Raw genomic sequence first — 16,526 nt, 5'->3', positions numbered from 1 at the left:
TTAGAACAAGATTGGATGCTAAATAGCATGTGCCTGTTCTACTCCCAGGGTACGAAGAGCGTCCCTTGGGCCAACCCTGAACACTTCAACCAGAGGCAAGAGTGCGTCAACACCTTTGCCAACTGGTTTGGCTACATGCCCCTGGTGCATTCTCAGTTTCGCCTGGACCCCGTTCTCTTCAAAGATCAAGTGTCCGTCCTACGCAAGAAGTACAAAGACCTGGAGAGGGCCTAACATTTCTGGACAAAAAGACTAGAGAGCGTTGAAGTCGTGTTTCGAGCCATTTTGAACAGACAACTATGGCTACTAAGTAAAAGAAAGTTCAAGACATGTCTTTCATGCATGGGAAGTGGACAAAAAGGCACCGAGGTCCATTGGTGACATGGACAATCATCAAGAAAGACCCAAGGAGATCTGAACTATATAAAGATCTTAAGAGAAAGGAGTCTATAAAAAGTACTTCAAATGCTTCTTGAGTCTTGAGAAATTTGGGGCCTTAAAATAGTCCTTGCGATTGGCCCTGTCACTGAGAAAGGACGATTAAAATAATCAAAAAAGGAACATTTGTGAACACTTCATATGTCAGTGCTACTGCAGTGGCAACAAGGAAAGAATGACTATCTCATGCCAGGAGCACCCAAGGGACTGGTACCGGTGCCATGCACTCCAGCTGGCAACATCTGTCTCCATGTTACTGTTGCCAAGGAAACAGATCATTTCACATTAAAATGCTAACTGTAAGACCAATAAAGTGATTTATAAATGCAAACTCTGGACTCGTGCTGCAGAATGTTCACATATTTTGTCCCATAATTGCCAAACACATAGTGTGTGGCCACATTTCCAGCAGAGGCGAAGTTCATCTTGTAATTTAAGGTACAAGCAACAAAGATAAGCAATCAGGGAGGCTGCTGTAGCATGTCTGTCTTTCATCCTGTTATGCTACAAACGTATAAAAAGAATCATGTAGTTCTGGTTACACTGCTGAAGATCACACTGTCAAGCAGTTTCTTGAAAAACACATTAATGAGGAACTAATCATTATGAATACTACCTTTAAATGAATAAGCGGAATCTGTAGGAAAACAGCCAAAATCTTTGTTCCAGTGGATTTATCATTTGTAGTCCAAGTTGGCATTTATTTTGAATATATGCAGATAAATGTTTGTCATGCAGAGCAAAAGACAGACTCTAATTGCTGGATGGTGATGCCAAACCTAGTAAAACTCGGTGAACTTAGGCAAGTAAATGTGTTTGAGGCAACCTGAAAATCAGAGTGTGGAAGAAAGGTGAGTTAAGTAACTCTGAACGTATGGTTGTTGGTGCCAGACAGGTTGGTCTGAGAACTCCAGAAACTGATGGTTTACTAGGATTATCCCATACAACCATCTTTAGAGTTTAAAAAGAATGGAGAGCGGCAGGTCAGTGTGTGAAAATACCCTGTTGATGTCAGAGGAGAATGTACAGACTGCTTTGAGCTGCTAGAAAGCCAACTCAGCCGCTCTCTACAACCAAGATATCGAGAAGAGCTTCTCTGAATGCACAACACATCAAACCTTGAATCAGATTGGCTACAGCAGCCGAAGACAACACGTGGCGCTACTCTTGTCAACTAAGAACTAAGTTTATGAGGGTCTCGAAAAGCGATATATAAATGCAATCCATTATTATTATTATTATTATCATTATAGTTCACACGAGCTTACCAGACAGAAAAAAGCATGATCCATCCTGCCTTGCATCAACAGTTCAGGCCGATGCTGCTGGTGTTAGTCTAATGTTGTTGGAGATATTTTCTTGGCAAACTCCAACTGAGCATCAATTAAACATGGCAGTCCATCTGGATATTGCTGCTGTCCATGTCCATCCACAAAGCTCAAATAATCTCAAAAAGGCTTCTTTTACATGACAGTGACCTCACTGTACTCAAATAGCCTCTACAGTCACCAGAGCATCTTTGTGATGAGGTGGAACGGGGGATTCAGATCATGAATGGGACAAAATTTGAGGAATGTTTCCAGCCCATTATTAAATCTATGCCATGAAGAATAAGGGCAGTTTTGAAGGCCAAAGGGGGTCAAGCAAAATTTGCTGTCTGATGGATACACAATTCCACTACAAAGGAAAAGCAAAATTGAATATAGAAAACCCATTTGGGACAGGATGAGTTTCCTTAAAAAATAAATTACTAAAGAGTATTATACTAAGCACAATCACAGGAATCGAAAGTGTGGTTCGATAGCATCCGACATGACAGGGAGGACTGACAGGGCTCTTTGTTGTAATGTAGGCAAACTACACAAAGGAGCTGCTGCTGTGTAAAGAAAGATGAATACAGAAGGTGTGCATCATTACAAGTAGGTGGATGTACTTTGATGTACTTATATATCATCTCAATTGTGAGGGAGATCATGCATTCCCACATCCACCCTCAGGGTTGAGACTGACACTATTCAGCTAATACTTCAGTCTGAGTGGGCCCGTCCTGGATTTAGAAGCAGGACTTTAAAATATATATTTAGACATTATGTTTCAAAAACAGAAGTTTATTAAAAAACAAATACCCAGTACACCAACCATTTGTAGTAGAGTTTACAAAAATAAATTCACAGGTAAGCAAGTCTCAACACCCTCAGGGCAAACAGGTGTGATGTGTAGCACTCAGGAAGCTAATCTCATTAAGCACATGCACACACTTACGTACAAAGCACCTGAGATACATAGCTGCCAAAGGGCCAATTGGAATTCTGAACCCACAGTGTTTTACAACTGACAGAGCACAAATATGGGCAATTGTTCCTATTGTAAACAAACATATCAGATCAGCTTCTGTGCTTTGTGGAAGAATTACCTGCAATGAATTCAAGTCTGTCTGGTGTCAAGTCAGCACCTGGAGGCAGAACACCATGAATAGGCAGTTTAGGCTTCTTTCTCTTCAGGGCTTTTTGTTACCTGAGGCGATCCAGGTTCCAACTTATTATTTCATCAGTTTGAACAAAAGTCTATAACTTATTTAAGTAGTTAAAAAAAAGTTGCAGAGCACTTTCCAAATGAAAATTGGGTTATCAGCTGCCTCATACAAAAGAAGAGAATGACTGTTAGAATGTGTGTCAGCTTATCCTGTTTTTGGCTTTGACTCGATACCTTATTCCTGCCTTGTTTATGATTTCCCCCTTATCGGCTCCAATACAACAAACAACACGGGCTCTTAGATGAAAAGGTGCAAGTAAATTATGAGTTTCAGTGATGAAGTGCCAGCTCAGAGTAGGCGGAAGGTCCCATAAATCCTACAGAAGTTCCCTTATTTCACCTGGTCTTTGCCGTCTTAAAGTTCGTTCACCCGCAGAAGAGTGCAGAGCTAAGAAACAAGCGCGCAAGTCTCATTCAGAGCCATCATTTCCTAAGTGTCAGCATAGCATTGACGTCCCACAGAAGGTTCCTCATCTGGTCCATCAGAACCTTCATCTCCTGGTTTTTCTGACGCACTTTCTGTATAACAACAAGACATTTGGCCATTAGTTAAACTCTGCAGAACACGTGGACTTTAACCATTGCCTGTTACATCCTTATACATATAAGCAATCTGGGAAGGAAATAGCTAATCACATATTAACAAGTGATGCTGACACTGCCTCACACCTGGAGGAAAAATACTTTTCTACTGGTGCTGATGCTAAAGCCAACAGTCCTCTCAGCCTCAGGCAGAATTTTCCAGTGTTTTGCCACTGGCTCCCTGAAGGCATTTTTGTAACCAAACTGAAATATTAGCTCTAACAAAAAACAACACCCTAATTCAGAATGAGTAAATAATGCAGTTTTTTCAGTTAAAATCCAGACGCTACTTTAGCCTGTGTCAGCACTGCCACCTAGAGGAATTTGAAAGGGACTTTATTCTGCTCATTTCAGCATAGCTGAGTAACACTGTCCCCAATTATTAAAATATATAATAAACTGTGGAACACCAAACAATATATGAGAAATTAATTTATTCATATGTTGAATCCATTTCAAGAAAAGCTGCAGCAATAAGTCAATTAATGAACTAGCTTACTGGCATAACGTTTGTCGCCAACACTTTTTCTTTCTTTGTTGCTAATGATGTTTTCTGCACGTTTAGGATTTCATGTTTTGTGTCATAAAGTGACGGTAATAGATTTCCTGGCTGTTGGTCAGAGAAAACAAGGCACTAAAAGATGTCCTTTTTAGCAGTGGGAAGTTATCAATTTCAAGACCAATTATTATTAATTATTACAGAATTATTTGCAAATCTCACAAACCCATAACAATTCTCAAATGTTTAAACTGGGAAAATGCCACATTTAAAAACAAAAGGTAACACTGACTTTGCTGGCACCAACACGTATGTTTTCAACAAGTCTCTAAATCCTGGACTTGAAATTCTGTGTGTACTGCTTTTTTATTTATTTTATTTTAACTTAACCACCCCCCAAACAAAAAGGCCCCGTCACTGCTGATCGTTTCCCGAGGCGACAAGAACATTACAGAAACCCACCTCTAGGACCTCGTTTCTTTCCTGGATGACAGCAGGACTGCAGGGCTCCACTCTGACAGAAACCAGCTCCTCTCCAGCGTACGGCACAAGCTGGACACACAGCCGAGGTAAATCAGGATTAAAATTGCATTTTTTTCATTATCAAATCAGACATAAAGAAAAAACATAGTTCTACAGTAGTTATAAAATAGTAATTGAAAGAAAAATTTATTTATTTATTTATTTTTGTGGGGTGGGGGGGGGGGGGGGGGGGTTGTTATTGCACTATTCAGACACAAAAAGTAGATAGTCCCTATTTTCAGCAGGTCTTCTCTAACCTCAGCTGGTCCCTCCTTCAGGTCAGAGGTCATTTCCACACAGCGTTCATACAGCAGTCGGAGTTTTTTGAAGAGCAGAGTGAGCTGCCGAAGGTGTTCCTGGAGCTTCCCAAAGCGGTCCTGATACGTTGCCTGGCTCTGAGTCACCCCATTAGGAAGCTGAATCAAAAACAGACAATATATAACATAAATTCATTTGGAATAATTACACTTCTATTTCTTAATACAGCAGTGTAATGCTGGTTTCCTGTTTGTTTTCTGCAAAGAAAAATGCTGACAGTGTCAGGCAATGTAAATGACTGCATGTACATTGGACATGTAGACAATCATTTTTCAAAACCAAGTAATAGCAATGGCAACACAAAACCATAGTGTTCCTCTTCTCTGAGCTGCACAGGTTAAAAAAAAAGGGGGGTTGCTTTAATAGGCAAGAACAAGCTTTAGAAGTCAGCACTACACTGAAAAACACAGAGGCGCATTTGGTAACACGGATCAAATGCCGATGGGAGGATGGGTACGAGGGATGCTGACAGGCAAGCCGAGCAGATATGCCAGAAAAGAAGACGGGCCAAATTGAGACTGACAGGGAACAGTGGAACCACTTTAGCCACATAAATACCACCCACTCAGTTAACAGCCCCACATACACCAGAGCTGGTGGTGCAATTTGCTGCACTTAAGCTAAAGAAATAATGCTAACATAACAATAACTGCAATTTTCGGTAGCGGTAAAATATAAGTAACCGTCCGTGCTGCCCATCTAAAACTGCAGACTGGTGACTCAGCAGGTAATTATTGAACTAATCAGTCAGTAAACCTGCAGTCATTTGAATTTTCTGTTAAAATGCCAAATGTACAAAGGTTCCAAGGAAGGGCTCACCAGTACTGTAAGCACCCAAATGTGAGAGGCGCTGTGTTCTGAGAAGGGTGGATTTTAATTGGCTGATGCCCGGATTACACACCTACGGACGAGGGCACGGACACCTCTGGAGATTATGGCCAAAAGCTTGATCTTATAATAGTTTTACATAGTGTACATTAAGTCCACTAGGGGGAGGTCAAATTGGTGCCCTGATAGTGTCAGTGAGGTCACCAAATTGGCATTCACAGAGCCTTGTGTTCACACTCCAATGACCCACTTTTTATTTTAATTGTTGCCAAATAGCTAGTTAGTTGCAGCAGTTGTTGTTTTTCTTTTTTTCTTTTTTAAATCTAAGACATTGTTTTTTCTCTTCTATTAGACAATAAATAAACTTAAATAAACGTAATCCTTAATTTAAAAAACAAAACAAATGTTATTTATAAATGGTATGAGGAACCTGAAGCTGCACTTGATTGAGTTCTCAAAAGTTGTTCAGATTAAATAAATATTAAAAACTATCGTTACAGTTGTAGTTTTGGACTTTAAGTCAATATGAGAACTTAACAGGCAGGAGTGCAGAGGTGAGAGCTGGGACAAAGGCTGGTAAAAGGAGACAGCTGGCTGGTATGACAGAGAGAAAGAGACCAGGTGGGAAGAAAGCCACGCCTGAGAAATTATAGATATACTCAAATGTGGAAGTGAAGAGTGTGTCATACAGGATTGAAGCTGGAAATCAAATAGGTGATGTTGAATTTGTTCACTACACGTTGGATGTCAGTTAGAAGAAAAAAAACAGAGTAGTTTGGATAAGACTGTAAGCGCAGTTAGAGTGTAAGAGACTGGCGATAGGAGCAGGCAATAGACATATGGGTGATGGAAATAGATTTGATAAGGAGGTATCATATTTCAAGAAGACGGAAGAACACAGGGTGACATATAAGAAATGAGGAAGATGCATACAGGCGGACTACATTTAACCAGAAGGTGCAACCTGAAAGAGACGCGAGACTGCAAGGTTAAGATTAAGAGTTTCATTAGGAATGTAATCAGAGGGATGGCTCAGATTGAGTGCTAGAGAGGGAAGACTAAGATGGCTGGAACATGCGCAGATAGGAATAATGGATATACTCGACAAAGATTGCTGAAAATGGAGCTGCTAGGCCAGAGGAAATGAGGAAAAAACGGAGAAGATTCGTGAATGTAGTGAAGGGGACATGAAGATGGTTAGTGTGACAGAAGAGAATGTCAGAGACAGAGATGGAGGCTGTAGTGACCCCTCACAAGAGCAGCTGAACTGAGAAGATGAATGAGAAACTAACAGTAAGAAATATTACTCTGCTAATGATACACCCATACACAAAGCTGAATATGTGAGTGGGCAAGAATATAGGTAAGTGCGTTATACTCATATTGCATATAGATATGCGACAATATCGTTATTTTGACATCAAGTCCCAGACACTAACAACAAGAAAACAGTTCCTGCTGCCAAGCATGAGCCTCGTGTCCCTTACCTGTGTGGCTCGTGTAATCTGAAAGATCTCCATAGTGCGTGTGACAATATCTTGTACAGTCTCCTGTCCGATCCTGCAGAGGAACACTGGGGAGATCTCCCTAAGGGCTCCCTGAGGAGGCATGGGCTGCTGACCTGCACCTGGGGCAGCACCGGGGGGCAGATGTGGAGGCTGCTGCTGCTGCTGTGAGGGCATCCCTGCCATCCCTGGCTTCTGAGGTAAAGAAGCTGCCATATCCACACAAATCTGCGGGGTACGATGGTACAAGACAAAGGTGATGTTCTATTAGCGTAAATATACGTTTTCTCAACACAGCAAGGATATATGCTCAAATTTAAGCTTATTAGAGAAACTACAGACGTTTCGAGATCATATTTAAGAAAGCAGGAAACTCCTTAAAAATGTACTCTCAATGGAGACGAGGGAGGGAAACTTAACTTACTGGCTAAACATGCTAGCTCAAGCAAATTAAGCTAACTAGTTAGCCACGGGCTGTGCAAAAAGCTACTTACCCAAGTTCAAACCGTCTTTTGGCTGAATGTTGTACAGATATTTCCCAGATGATGCAGCCTTTGCGAAAAAGGGCCTAGTTATTTATTATTTTAAATAAAGCATGATCACTGGCACCCTTCCATTGATTTCTTTCAGAAAGCGCAGCACGTTAATGCGTCACTTCCGGGCAAAAAATGGGATGAATTTTCCCACCGCTAGATGGCGATAGTAGACGCGGATATACCTGAAGGTACTGTAAACATCAGCTGTAAAAGAACAAAACAATTTTAGCTATATACTATATATACTATAGTGTAAAAATATACATTTGTTTTTCATTCGCACTATTAAATATAAAACTGTAAAAAAACATAGACAGAAAAACACATTAAAAGTCATCACTTTTCATCAAATGCCACTAATTTCATCATAGAAAATGTTAGTGTTGGATTGACATTACTCAAGCATGATATTAAAATTAATTCAATTTAATTCTAAAGCACACATTACACGCATATATTGCATGTAAAATGTAACAAGACCTTACACCGGATGTATGTAAAAGGGAAAATTTAAGTATGCAGTAAATACAATTGCTCATTCAAAAACAGCAATAATGTAATTTCAATATTATATGATAGCCATCTAGTTATTTATTACAAAGACAGCTATAAAATGATTATCTATTTATGATAGGGTATATGCAAAGCCTTATTGAACGTGTGTGGTCATATTGATTTAAATGTCCTAAGTATATTACTGTTTTATAGCCGCAAAGAGTCAGCGTGTTAGTAAAGAAGTTTAAACTTCATCCTACTCCTTTTCAAGCATGAAAATTATGTGGTATATACAGATAGTCATTAATTTTTTCCCTATTAGTTTTTTTCTTCTGTTTGCAATGTTTGTTTGTTTTTTAAAGTATATTTACAGTAAAAAAAAAACAAAAACAGTCAATCAATGTCTTAATCAAACTAGTCTTTTTTTTAATATAATGGAAACTGAAGTCAGTAAATCAAATTGGTGGTTTACAAATTTTCACTCACACTTAAGGTGTGTCAATGATGGTTTCAAGTATTTATTTATTTTTGAATAGTTATATCTACAAGGATTTTATAACTTAAGGAAATAGATAAGTCTTGGTGGCCTGGGATCAGTCTTCCACGGCCCCGCTCTGGCCGCCGCCCGGCACACAATGCACCCAATCCCTACAGCGCCTCCTGTGGGTGGTGGGCCTGCAGAGGGATGGGCCCATTTTCCTTTTTTTGAGCTGTCCCCAGCTGGGCACCATGGACTAAGGCCCGGCCACCAGACGCTCGCTCTCAGGTACCCTCCTTGGGCCTGCCTCCAAGGCAGGGTCCCGGTAACCCTATCCCGGGCAGGGTGAACTGTTCCTTTGATGTTCTACTCATAGGCGTCTTCTGTATCTTTCTTTGTCTGGTCCTTCACCCAGGACCCAGCTCTCAATTTACCAGTCGATCTGCATCCCTACCCTCACCTATGGTCATGAGCTGTGGGTAGTTCCTCCGAAGGGTGGCTGGCCTCTCCCCTAGAGATAGGGTGAGAAGTTCCTTCACATCGAAAGGAGCCAGTTGAGGTGTTCCGGGCATCAGAATCAGAATACTTTATTAATCCCGAAGGAAATTAGGGAAGGATTAGAATCTGATAAGGATGCCCCCTGGGCTCCAAAGGGGTGAGGTATTCCAGGCATCTCTCACTGGGAGGAGGCCCCGGGGCAGACCCAAGACATGCTGGAGAGATTATATCTCTCGGCTGTCCTGGGAACGCCTTGGTGTTCCCCCGGACAAGCTGGAGGAGGTGGCTAGGAAGATGGAGGTTTGGGCTTCTCTGCTTATGCTGATGGATGGAAGTCAGACCTTTAAGCAGTAGACCTATTTTGTTTGACTCAAGGTGAAATGAATTACACTTGTTTGCTTTGCTGTCAAGTCAGACCAATAAAACTGAGGAAAGGACTGGATTTGTCAGTCACATGTGGACCTACTTTCTTTATTTGATGAGTCTGGTTGCGTGACTTTATCCATGGTTTATATAGGATCAAAGGTCGCAGTCAACCTAGCACAACAACAGCAAATTCAAGGAAGTAAAGCTTCCTTCAAGGACTTGGTTTAGACTTTATTCCCTCTGAACAAACATGAGTAAAATGGCCTGATATAGGGAGCAACATTTGAGAGAATTAAACGGAAAAGGAGCTCAGATTAAAAAAAGATGTAGTTTATGTATTTGTATTTTTTACTAAAATTGACTGATAATAGATCCAATTGACAGCACAAATACAGAAAAAACGATTCCTTCTACTTTGCAAATTTATTTTGCCTGCATGTTTCTCTTTGTTTTGACATCACGTCACCATTTCCATCTGTGCTTGATGTACCGTTTCAACTTGAACTTTATGTTTGTTCTTAAGGAAATGCAATTTGCATGGAGATCTTAAACACGCAAGGCAGAGATAAGGTACACGCAAGGTACTGATAACAATGAATGTTAAATGCATTTTAACGCACAGTGGGCTCAAAAAGCAAGACCACTTGTTTAAATACTTCTTTTTTAGCATCAGTTTTGGAATTTATTACATGCATTGTTCAAAGTGATGGCTTCAGCTGAGTCATTTAAATAAAAGACTGAATCTTTGAATAATATAGACATATTATTATACACACGTCTGTGGCTCTTTTGCTTTAAGAATATCAGATATAGTTGAGTTGGGAAGTCTGTGCACAACTTGATAACTCATTTAATTAAGTTTAGTGTTATTTATATAGCGCCAAAACACAACAACAGTTGCCTCAAGGCGCTTAACCCATGTTATCACGGCTTAATCAGACAATTTTGGAAAAGATCTTTGTAAGGCCAAGTAGTCCTTGACAATCAGCACCCTTGGACATTCTTGGTCTTAAAGTAGTTCTTCATCTTGGCACCGTTTAATCGTGCTCCTCAAAGATGGGTGGTGCTTGTTTATGAGGAATTACGTGTCATATTTTCCAGTCAAGAGTACAATTCAAGCTTGTAGAAATAACCTTTTTCCCCAATAACCTCAGAGTTTTAACACTTCTACGATCACTAAAACAATCAAAGTTTTGATTGGCAGAGCCTTATGAACAAAGATTATTTTCCTCTGAGTCACTCATGTCTGCCTGAGTATCATTTTAACCCCTTGAACAATTGAAAGGATGGGAAGGGAAATTTCCTATAATTTACACAATCCAGTTTACGCAAAGTAGTTTTTTAAAGCTACATTAGCTGTTTAGCTCTATAGTGTTTTCAGTCATTTGGATTAAGACATTTTACATGTTCATATTCATAACAGATTATATTTTGGACCATGTTTCTTAAAATGTGGAAATAGAACTTTAACTTTTATCTGTGTATCTTCACAGTCATACAGCTCATGGAAAAAATTGCTCCCTTTTTTTCTCAATCTCTTAAGATCCTAATTTTAGTAGCAGTGTCCTCTGAAAGCAAATACTAGCATGCTAACATGCTAAAAGAAACATTAGCATGTAAATACTGCACAGTTGATATGAACGTCATGATTTTAACATTTAACTCTATATGTCTCTCTGCAGCCTTCATTGTTCAGTGTTGAAATTTGACAGTATGAAATTTAGTAAGCAGAATTTATTTACAGATTTGTCTTTTATTGCTCAAACATCTGATCCTGTGGGAAAAAAGGTTTCAAATGACAATGTAGTTCTCTGATAAGTGAATTACACCCCATGAGTCAATAGCTTCTAGAACCACCTTTAACAGGAGTGAAATAATTGTTTTCTGTATGACCTTATTAGTTTCTCACATTGTCGTGAAGGACTTTTGGCCTATTTTTCTCTACCGTATTGCCTCAGTCGATTGGTGTTTGCAGACATTGACTGGTCAATTGCAAACCTCCGATGCTACGTTGTATCTGTAGCCACTGTGCCGATGAACTATTCTATAAGATGTATTTGGTGCTAAAATTCATAAGGAAAATGTGTACTACATTAATAAAATCCCACTCTATTCTACATGGAAACATGTAAGAGTGTCACTTGCGACGGTTGTGCTATATTGTGTCCTGGGACATTTGGTTATCGGAATTTTCCTGTACCAGGAAATATGCAGTGCTGTGATAAACCAGCTGATAACGTGCTACAAAAGGCTACTTGTGATCTCATACCTACCACAATCATTTGTTACAGGAACAAGTTTGCTTCCTCTCTATTGTTGTAATAATACGGTGGTAGGAGAGAAATTAAGTTGTGTATTGTTATTTAAAATGTTTTGTAGTGTAAGGTTTGCATTTGACTTCCCCCACATTACAGGATACATATGCTTTTGTTAATCAACTATAAAACACCCAGTATGCACCTGTTACATACTCACATATTAAATATTTGCGCAGTGGGTTGCAGTTGTGGACTATCAGTCTTAAAATTTAAAGGGACAATACACCTCAAATGCAAATAACAGATTATTCCACTTGGACTATAGTGCCATGTGTTTGGCTTGTTTCGGCGTGTATAGCCATGTGTCGGGACATTAAAATAGAAATAGAATTAAAATAGACTTGAAATCCTCAGCACCAGTGTCTGTTTTTCCAAAAATTATGACCTGGCTATTTAAAAACAACAACAACATATTTCTGCAGAACCTGATACATGTTAATATGTGACAGGATGCAAACGATTATGGCACCCTTTCCTCTCAGCATTCAACCTTGTGCATCTAATTCTTGTTTTTTTTTAAGTAATTAAAACTGTATTCTGTTGCAATCATTCCACCCTTGAAAAAGAACTATTCGAAGAAATAATTAAAATCACCATGTCATATATGCCAATGAAGAAAGTATGTAAACTTCAGACCATAGCTGAACGTTGTTTTTGCAATGGAAAATGAGTCCAAAAACAAGTACAACAGAAAAGCAACAGTACTTCTCTTTCTTTCACAATGGTTCGGTCACATTCGATTTTTTTTGGAAGTTGATAGGGTTCCTCAAATATTTGTAAAACCTTATATCAGAAATTAAATATCACAGGTTCACATTCCTTTCTGTTTGCATCAGTTATTCCAAGAGTTCAACAAGACAAGGTGAAATCAAATGTGAATAATTTACCATTTAAAAAAAATCAATACAAAATGTGAAGGTTTGTAAAGTAGAAATCTTGTGTTATCAAAATAACTACAGAGGGCTGGTTAGCTTTCTATTTTCATTTTCCCTTGAATGACCTTGTTGCGTCACAGTTTTTCTCTGTTGACTTACCCTCGGGTTTATTCCTGCCTTATCTGACCTTGCCTGAAAGTTAAATATAAAGAGGAGACAGATTTCATAAAAATGTAAGACCAAGGTTGTAAGTCTAGAAATTTAATATGAATAAAAAGAGATGAGAACCGAGAACTGTGTTGTTATTTAGAATACTTCCGAACATGCAAGGTCAAATTCAATAAAACCAGCTGTTATTTTAAGAAGTGGCAAATAGCAGTCTCTAGCAAGTCTCAAGATGTCCTTTTCCTTCTAACTTCACACGTCCTCATGTCCTCATGTGATCCATCCTTAGTAATATAAAACAAATACAACTGCTACATAAAACAGACCTTTTTGTACCATAACTACTCTAAGCCCAGCAAATTTTGTGATAAAGGTTTATTCTTTCATGAAAAAAAATATTTTACACAGTGAGTATAGCCAAAACTGTACCCAAAACACCCAACCTATTAGCATAACCTTCCACAAGATACATAAACACATGGTAACATAATATCTCCTGTAATATGACACTACTGAGAAAGTGGGGGTCAGAACAATGTGTTTCCGCATCCTCCAGCATAATTTCAGCAGGTTCAGAGTTGTATCAGGAAGCAGTTACCATGTTATAAAAAAAACCTAAAAACAAATATTAACCTTAGCTTTAGGAGAAGCATATGATCTACTTTTAACAAAGTGCAGTGGAAGCAGTTTTTCCTCACACTGTTACAATTTTTTACACATGAAACACATTTAATTTCCTGTCATATAGGGCATTATGAAAGTGCACCAGAGTATATAACAGGGCACTTTTTTTTTTTCTGTTATCAGCATCAGTACTACTGGGAGTTGTCAGGTATAAAAGGTGAGCCAGAAAGGTGTGAGCAGCCATAAAGTACAAAGAGAATTTACCAAGAAGACCAAGATGAAGATAACCGGGACAGTTCTCCTATGTGTCTGTTTGACCTTTATGTTGTCGGGCATAGAGGTAAGAGGCATTTTCACTTAATTTACCAAAGTTGCATTTATCTAAAAAAGAAAAAAAGAAGCAAGTTCAGGTCACCATGCTTTTACTAATGGCAAGCAACACAATCATTTGTTTTTCTAGCTTAAGTGTAGTTGGATTCAAATCAGAGGTAAATTCAATCAAAAGTCAATGCAAATGCAGGGAAAGAGAAGAAAAAAACAAAACCTTTTGACTGTATTTAATTTTGTACATGTTTGAGGGTGTAGAATTGAATCACCTCATCATTCTCAGCACATGGGCACTGTAAGTGTAAACAGTGACATTTTCTTAGATTGCGATTTAAAATTATTATTGAAATTAGTGTGAATCAGAGCATCAGTGAACAAGAACTCCTTCATTTCTAGGATTCTGTGAAACTGAATATATCCATACTTTACTTACTTGTTCTCAATAATACTTTCTTCTTCTGCGTCAGCATTCAAATTTAAGTAAACTAAGTATGACTTATCAGATGTTACATAAAGCATAGGTCTGAACTACAAGTGGGCAGAACAAAGAAGCAGGACTCAGGTTTAGGCCATCAGAGTACATGACAATCAGGCCCTGCAGCCCTGCCTATTACAGCGGTATGCAAAGTGCAGTTAATGCTTTCATGCTTTGCGTACTGTTGAAGCAATGTATACGGAACTTTTGCATGCTTGTGCCTACAGAGGATTTTTCCACTGAAACAGAGACACATCTGTAAGCTTTTATTCCACGAAGTTTGACACAGAGTGGAAATGCAGACAGAAGAACATGGAAATTGAATTTAGAGTAGTGATAAGTATTACAAATAAATGGTAAATGGCCTGTATTTGTATCGCGCTTTACTAATCCCTAAGGGCCCCAAAGCGCTTTACACATCCAGTCATCCACCCATTCACACACACATTCACACACTGGTGATGGCAAGATACATTGTAGCCACAGCCACCCTGGGGCGCACTGACAGAGGCGAATAAGTACATGATATCAATATCAAATCAGTTTATCAACATATATGATATATTAGAATGCCTCGTGTTATCTCGTTTGTCATTTTTTAAATTAGATCTGCTTTACAGGAGAAATTTGTTCCACATGAATTGTTGACATTGACGTCTGTAATTTATTTACAATAGCTAAAACACTGTTGCTGAATAGATATGAGCATATGGCTCTGCAACAGTCTACATGAATATTTAGATATATCTTTTACACCGTGAACTTTTATTTTCTCTTACAGGGCCAAGGCTCAGATGTCTCAACTCCAGCAGTGACCAATAACAGCACTACGAGTAATAGCACTCAGCCTGCAGCGACCACACCTCAATGGAACTCCACTGCTTCTTACACGACAAACACCACCCATGCCCAAACTCCTAAAACCACAAGAATACCACCTGACACCACCTCCCACTCTACAGATAATGTCACTTCATCACAGGGGTCCTCAGTGTCCCCTGGGGCTACTCAAAAACCTGGAACCACAGCATCCACCGCACAGAATTCCACAGGGACTACCAGCAATAATACTACCACAATCTCATCTACAACGACAAAAGGAGGATCTGCTCCTTTGTTTGGGTTCTGCAGTCAGCTGCTGGTGTTTGCTGTCACTATTCTTATCTGCTGTGCTTAGGAATGAATGTATGAAAGTATAGAATCTGCATTTAAATCCTTAAATGCTGTGGAAACATATTACATTATTATTACAGCCTTGCATTAAATGGCTGCTTCTTTAAGGCTGTGATGTGCTCTGTTTGCACTGAGTCTTTCTCTGCCTTTACACAAATATCCATAAGTTATGTATGACACTGTGCTTCAAATGTTAATGCTATGTTTCATTCATAAATACTAAAAGGGAATAAAGGAAACCAATGTTTTTTGGCAAATAAAGTAAAATGGTGATATTTTGCGGAGGCTGAAGAGTTGATTGTACTGAACACTTCAGCCAACCTCGGGTTTGTCTTAGCTGAAGGAAACGGCAGTGGTGCACCCACAGCTCCATTTGCATGTTGGTTTAACACTAACAAAGCTAGGCAACATCACATTTGAATTCATGCTGTTTGTACAGTACCATCTTTAGTGTTTTGTTTCTCTCATGCCAACATGTATTTATGCATCTTATTATACGTATATTATTATATTATTTGGGGAAAATTTAACTACTTCAACTAGAAACTATATAGATCAACATCTAGCAAAAACAAACAAAAATCTTTTTTTTTTTTTTTTGCCTGTCCCGTTTGGTTCTTTTGCCATCAGAATTATTGTCTAAAGGCGAGGAAAGATGCCCAACGGATTTACTTTACCAAATTGACCATCCCAGCCTTGCCGTAATGGTCTATTTGATTCACCTTTTATTGTTTATTTTATTTATTTTTTTATTTTAACTTGCTAGATACGGGACAGACTTGAATGAGGAAAAGAAAAGGGAGAAAGGAAGAGGGGGAAGAAACAGTGGAGAAGAGGGACGGGGATAAAGGGCAAAAAAACAAAAACCAACTAAATAAGCAGACAAAAAAAAAATACATATATCAATCACCTGGATCACCTGTTGAGAAAGAAAAAAGAAAACAAGCAGAAGAAAACGAGAGCAATACAATA

The 16,526-nt window shown here is 38.9% G+C and overlaps 3 protein-coding genes across 5 annotated transcripts in view; 2 read left to right on the top strand and 1 right to left on the bottom strand.

The window, feature by feature from the left end:
• ext1c (exostoses (multiple) 1c) overlaps positions 1-769 on the top strand; it is an 85,727-nt gene extending 84,958 nt beyond the window's left edge. For all 3 annotated transcript variants that reach the window (XM_006794337.3, XM_006794338.3, XM_006794339.3), the window contains exon 12: positions 49-769. In XM_006794337.3, the coding sequence (XP_006794400.1) occupies positions 49-234 (186 nt within the window). In that variant the 3' untranslated portion in view covers positions 235-769. The remainder of the gene's footprint in view (positions 1-48) is intronic.
• Positions 770-2,199: 1,430 nt separating this feature from the next.
• On the bottom strand, positions 2,200-7,900 carry zgc:114119 (Mediator of RNA polymerase II transcription subunit 30-like). The gene is made up of 5 exons (XM_087835505.1): positions 7,719-7,900; positions 7,207-7,452; positions 4,831-4,989; positions 4,514-4,603; positions 2,200-3,489 (listed from the first exon to the last, which is right to left on the bottom strand). Exons 2-5 carry the CDS (start codon positions 7,438-7,440, stop codon positions 3,394-3,396), a joined length of 579 nt encoding a protein of 192 aa, XP_087691631.1. The 5' UTR covers positions 7,441-7,452; positions 7,719-7,900; the 3' UTR covers positions 2,200-3,393.
• LOC148096703 (uncharacterized) lies at positions 7,878-15,788 on the top strand. The gene is made up of 3 exons (XM_087835506.1): positions 7,878-7,948; positions 13,763-13,919; positions 15,163-15,788. Exons 2-3 carry the CDS (start codon positions 13,857-13,859, stop codon positions 15,556-15,558), a joined length of 459 nt encoding a protein of 152 aa, XP_087691632.1. The 5' UTR covers positions 7,878-7,948; positions 13,763-13,856; the 3' UTR covers positions 15,559-15,788.
• The last annotated feature ends 738 nt before the right edge of the window (positions 15,789-16,526 follow it).

This window comes from Neolamprologus brichardi, chromosome 22, assembly GCF_056152115.1.
Source record: "Neolamprologus brichardi isolate AB-2024 chromosome 22, ASM5615211v1, whole genome shotgun sequence".
Classification (NCBI taxonomy): Eukaryota; Metazoa; Chordata; class Actinopteri; order Cichliformes; family Cichlidae; genus Neolamprologus; species Neolamprologus brichardi.
The sequence above is the reverse complement of the archived record's forward strand: the minus strand, read 5'-3'. Positions and strand labels throughout refer to the sequence as shown.

Excerpts from the sequence above, each read along its gene's own strand:
- zgc:114119 (XM_087835505.1), bottom strand. The coding sequence starts at position 7,440 with ATGGCAGCTTCTTTACCTCAGAAGCCAGGGATGGCAGGGATGCCCTCA. Across the intron at positions 4,604-4,830 it reads TGAAGGAGGGACCAGCTGAG|CTTGTGCCGTACGCTGGAGA; the intron begins GTTAGAGAAGAC and ends CTGTGTGTCCAG. Across the intron at positions 3,490-4,513 it reads AAAGAAACGAGGTCCTAGAG|AAAGTGCGTCAGAAAAACCA; the intron begins GTGGGTTTCTGT and ends GTTGTTATACAG.
- LOC148096703 (XM_087835506.1), top strand. The coding sequence starts at position 13,857 with ATGAAGATAACCGGGACAGTTCTCCTATGTGTCTGTTTGACCTTTATG. Across the intron at positions 13,920-15,162 it reads TTATGTTGTCGGGCATAGAG|GGCCAAGGCTCAGATGTCTC; the intron begins GTAAGAGGCATT and ends TTTCTCTTACAG.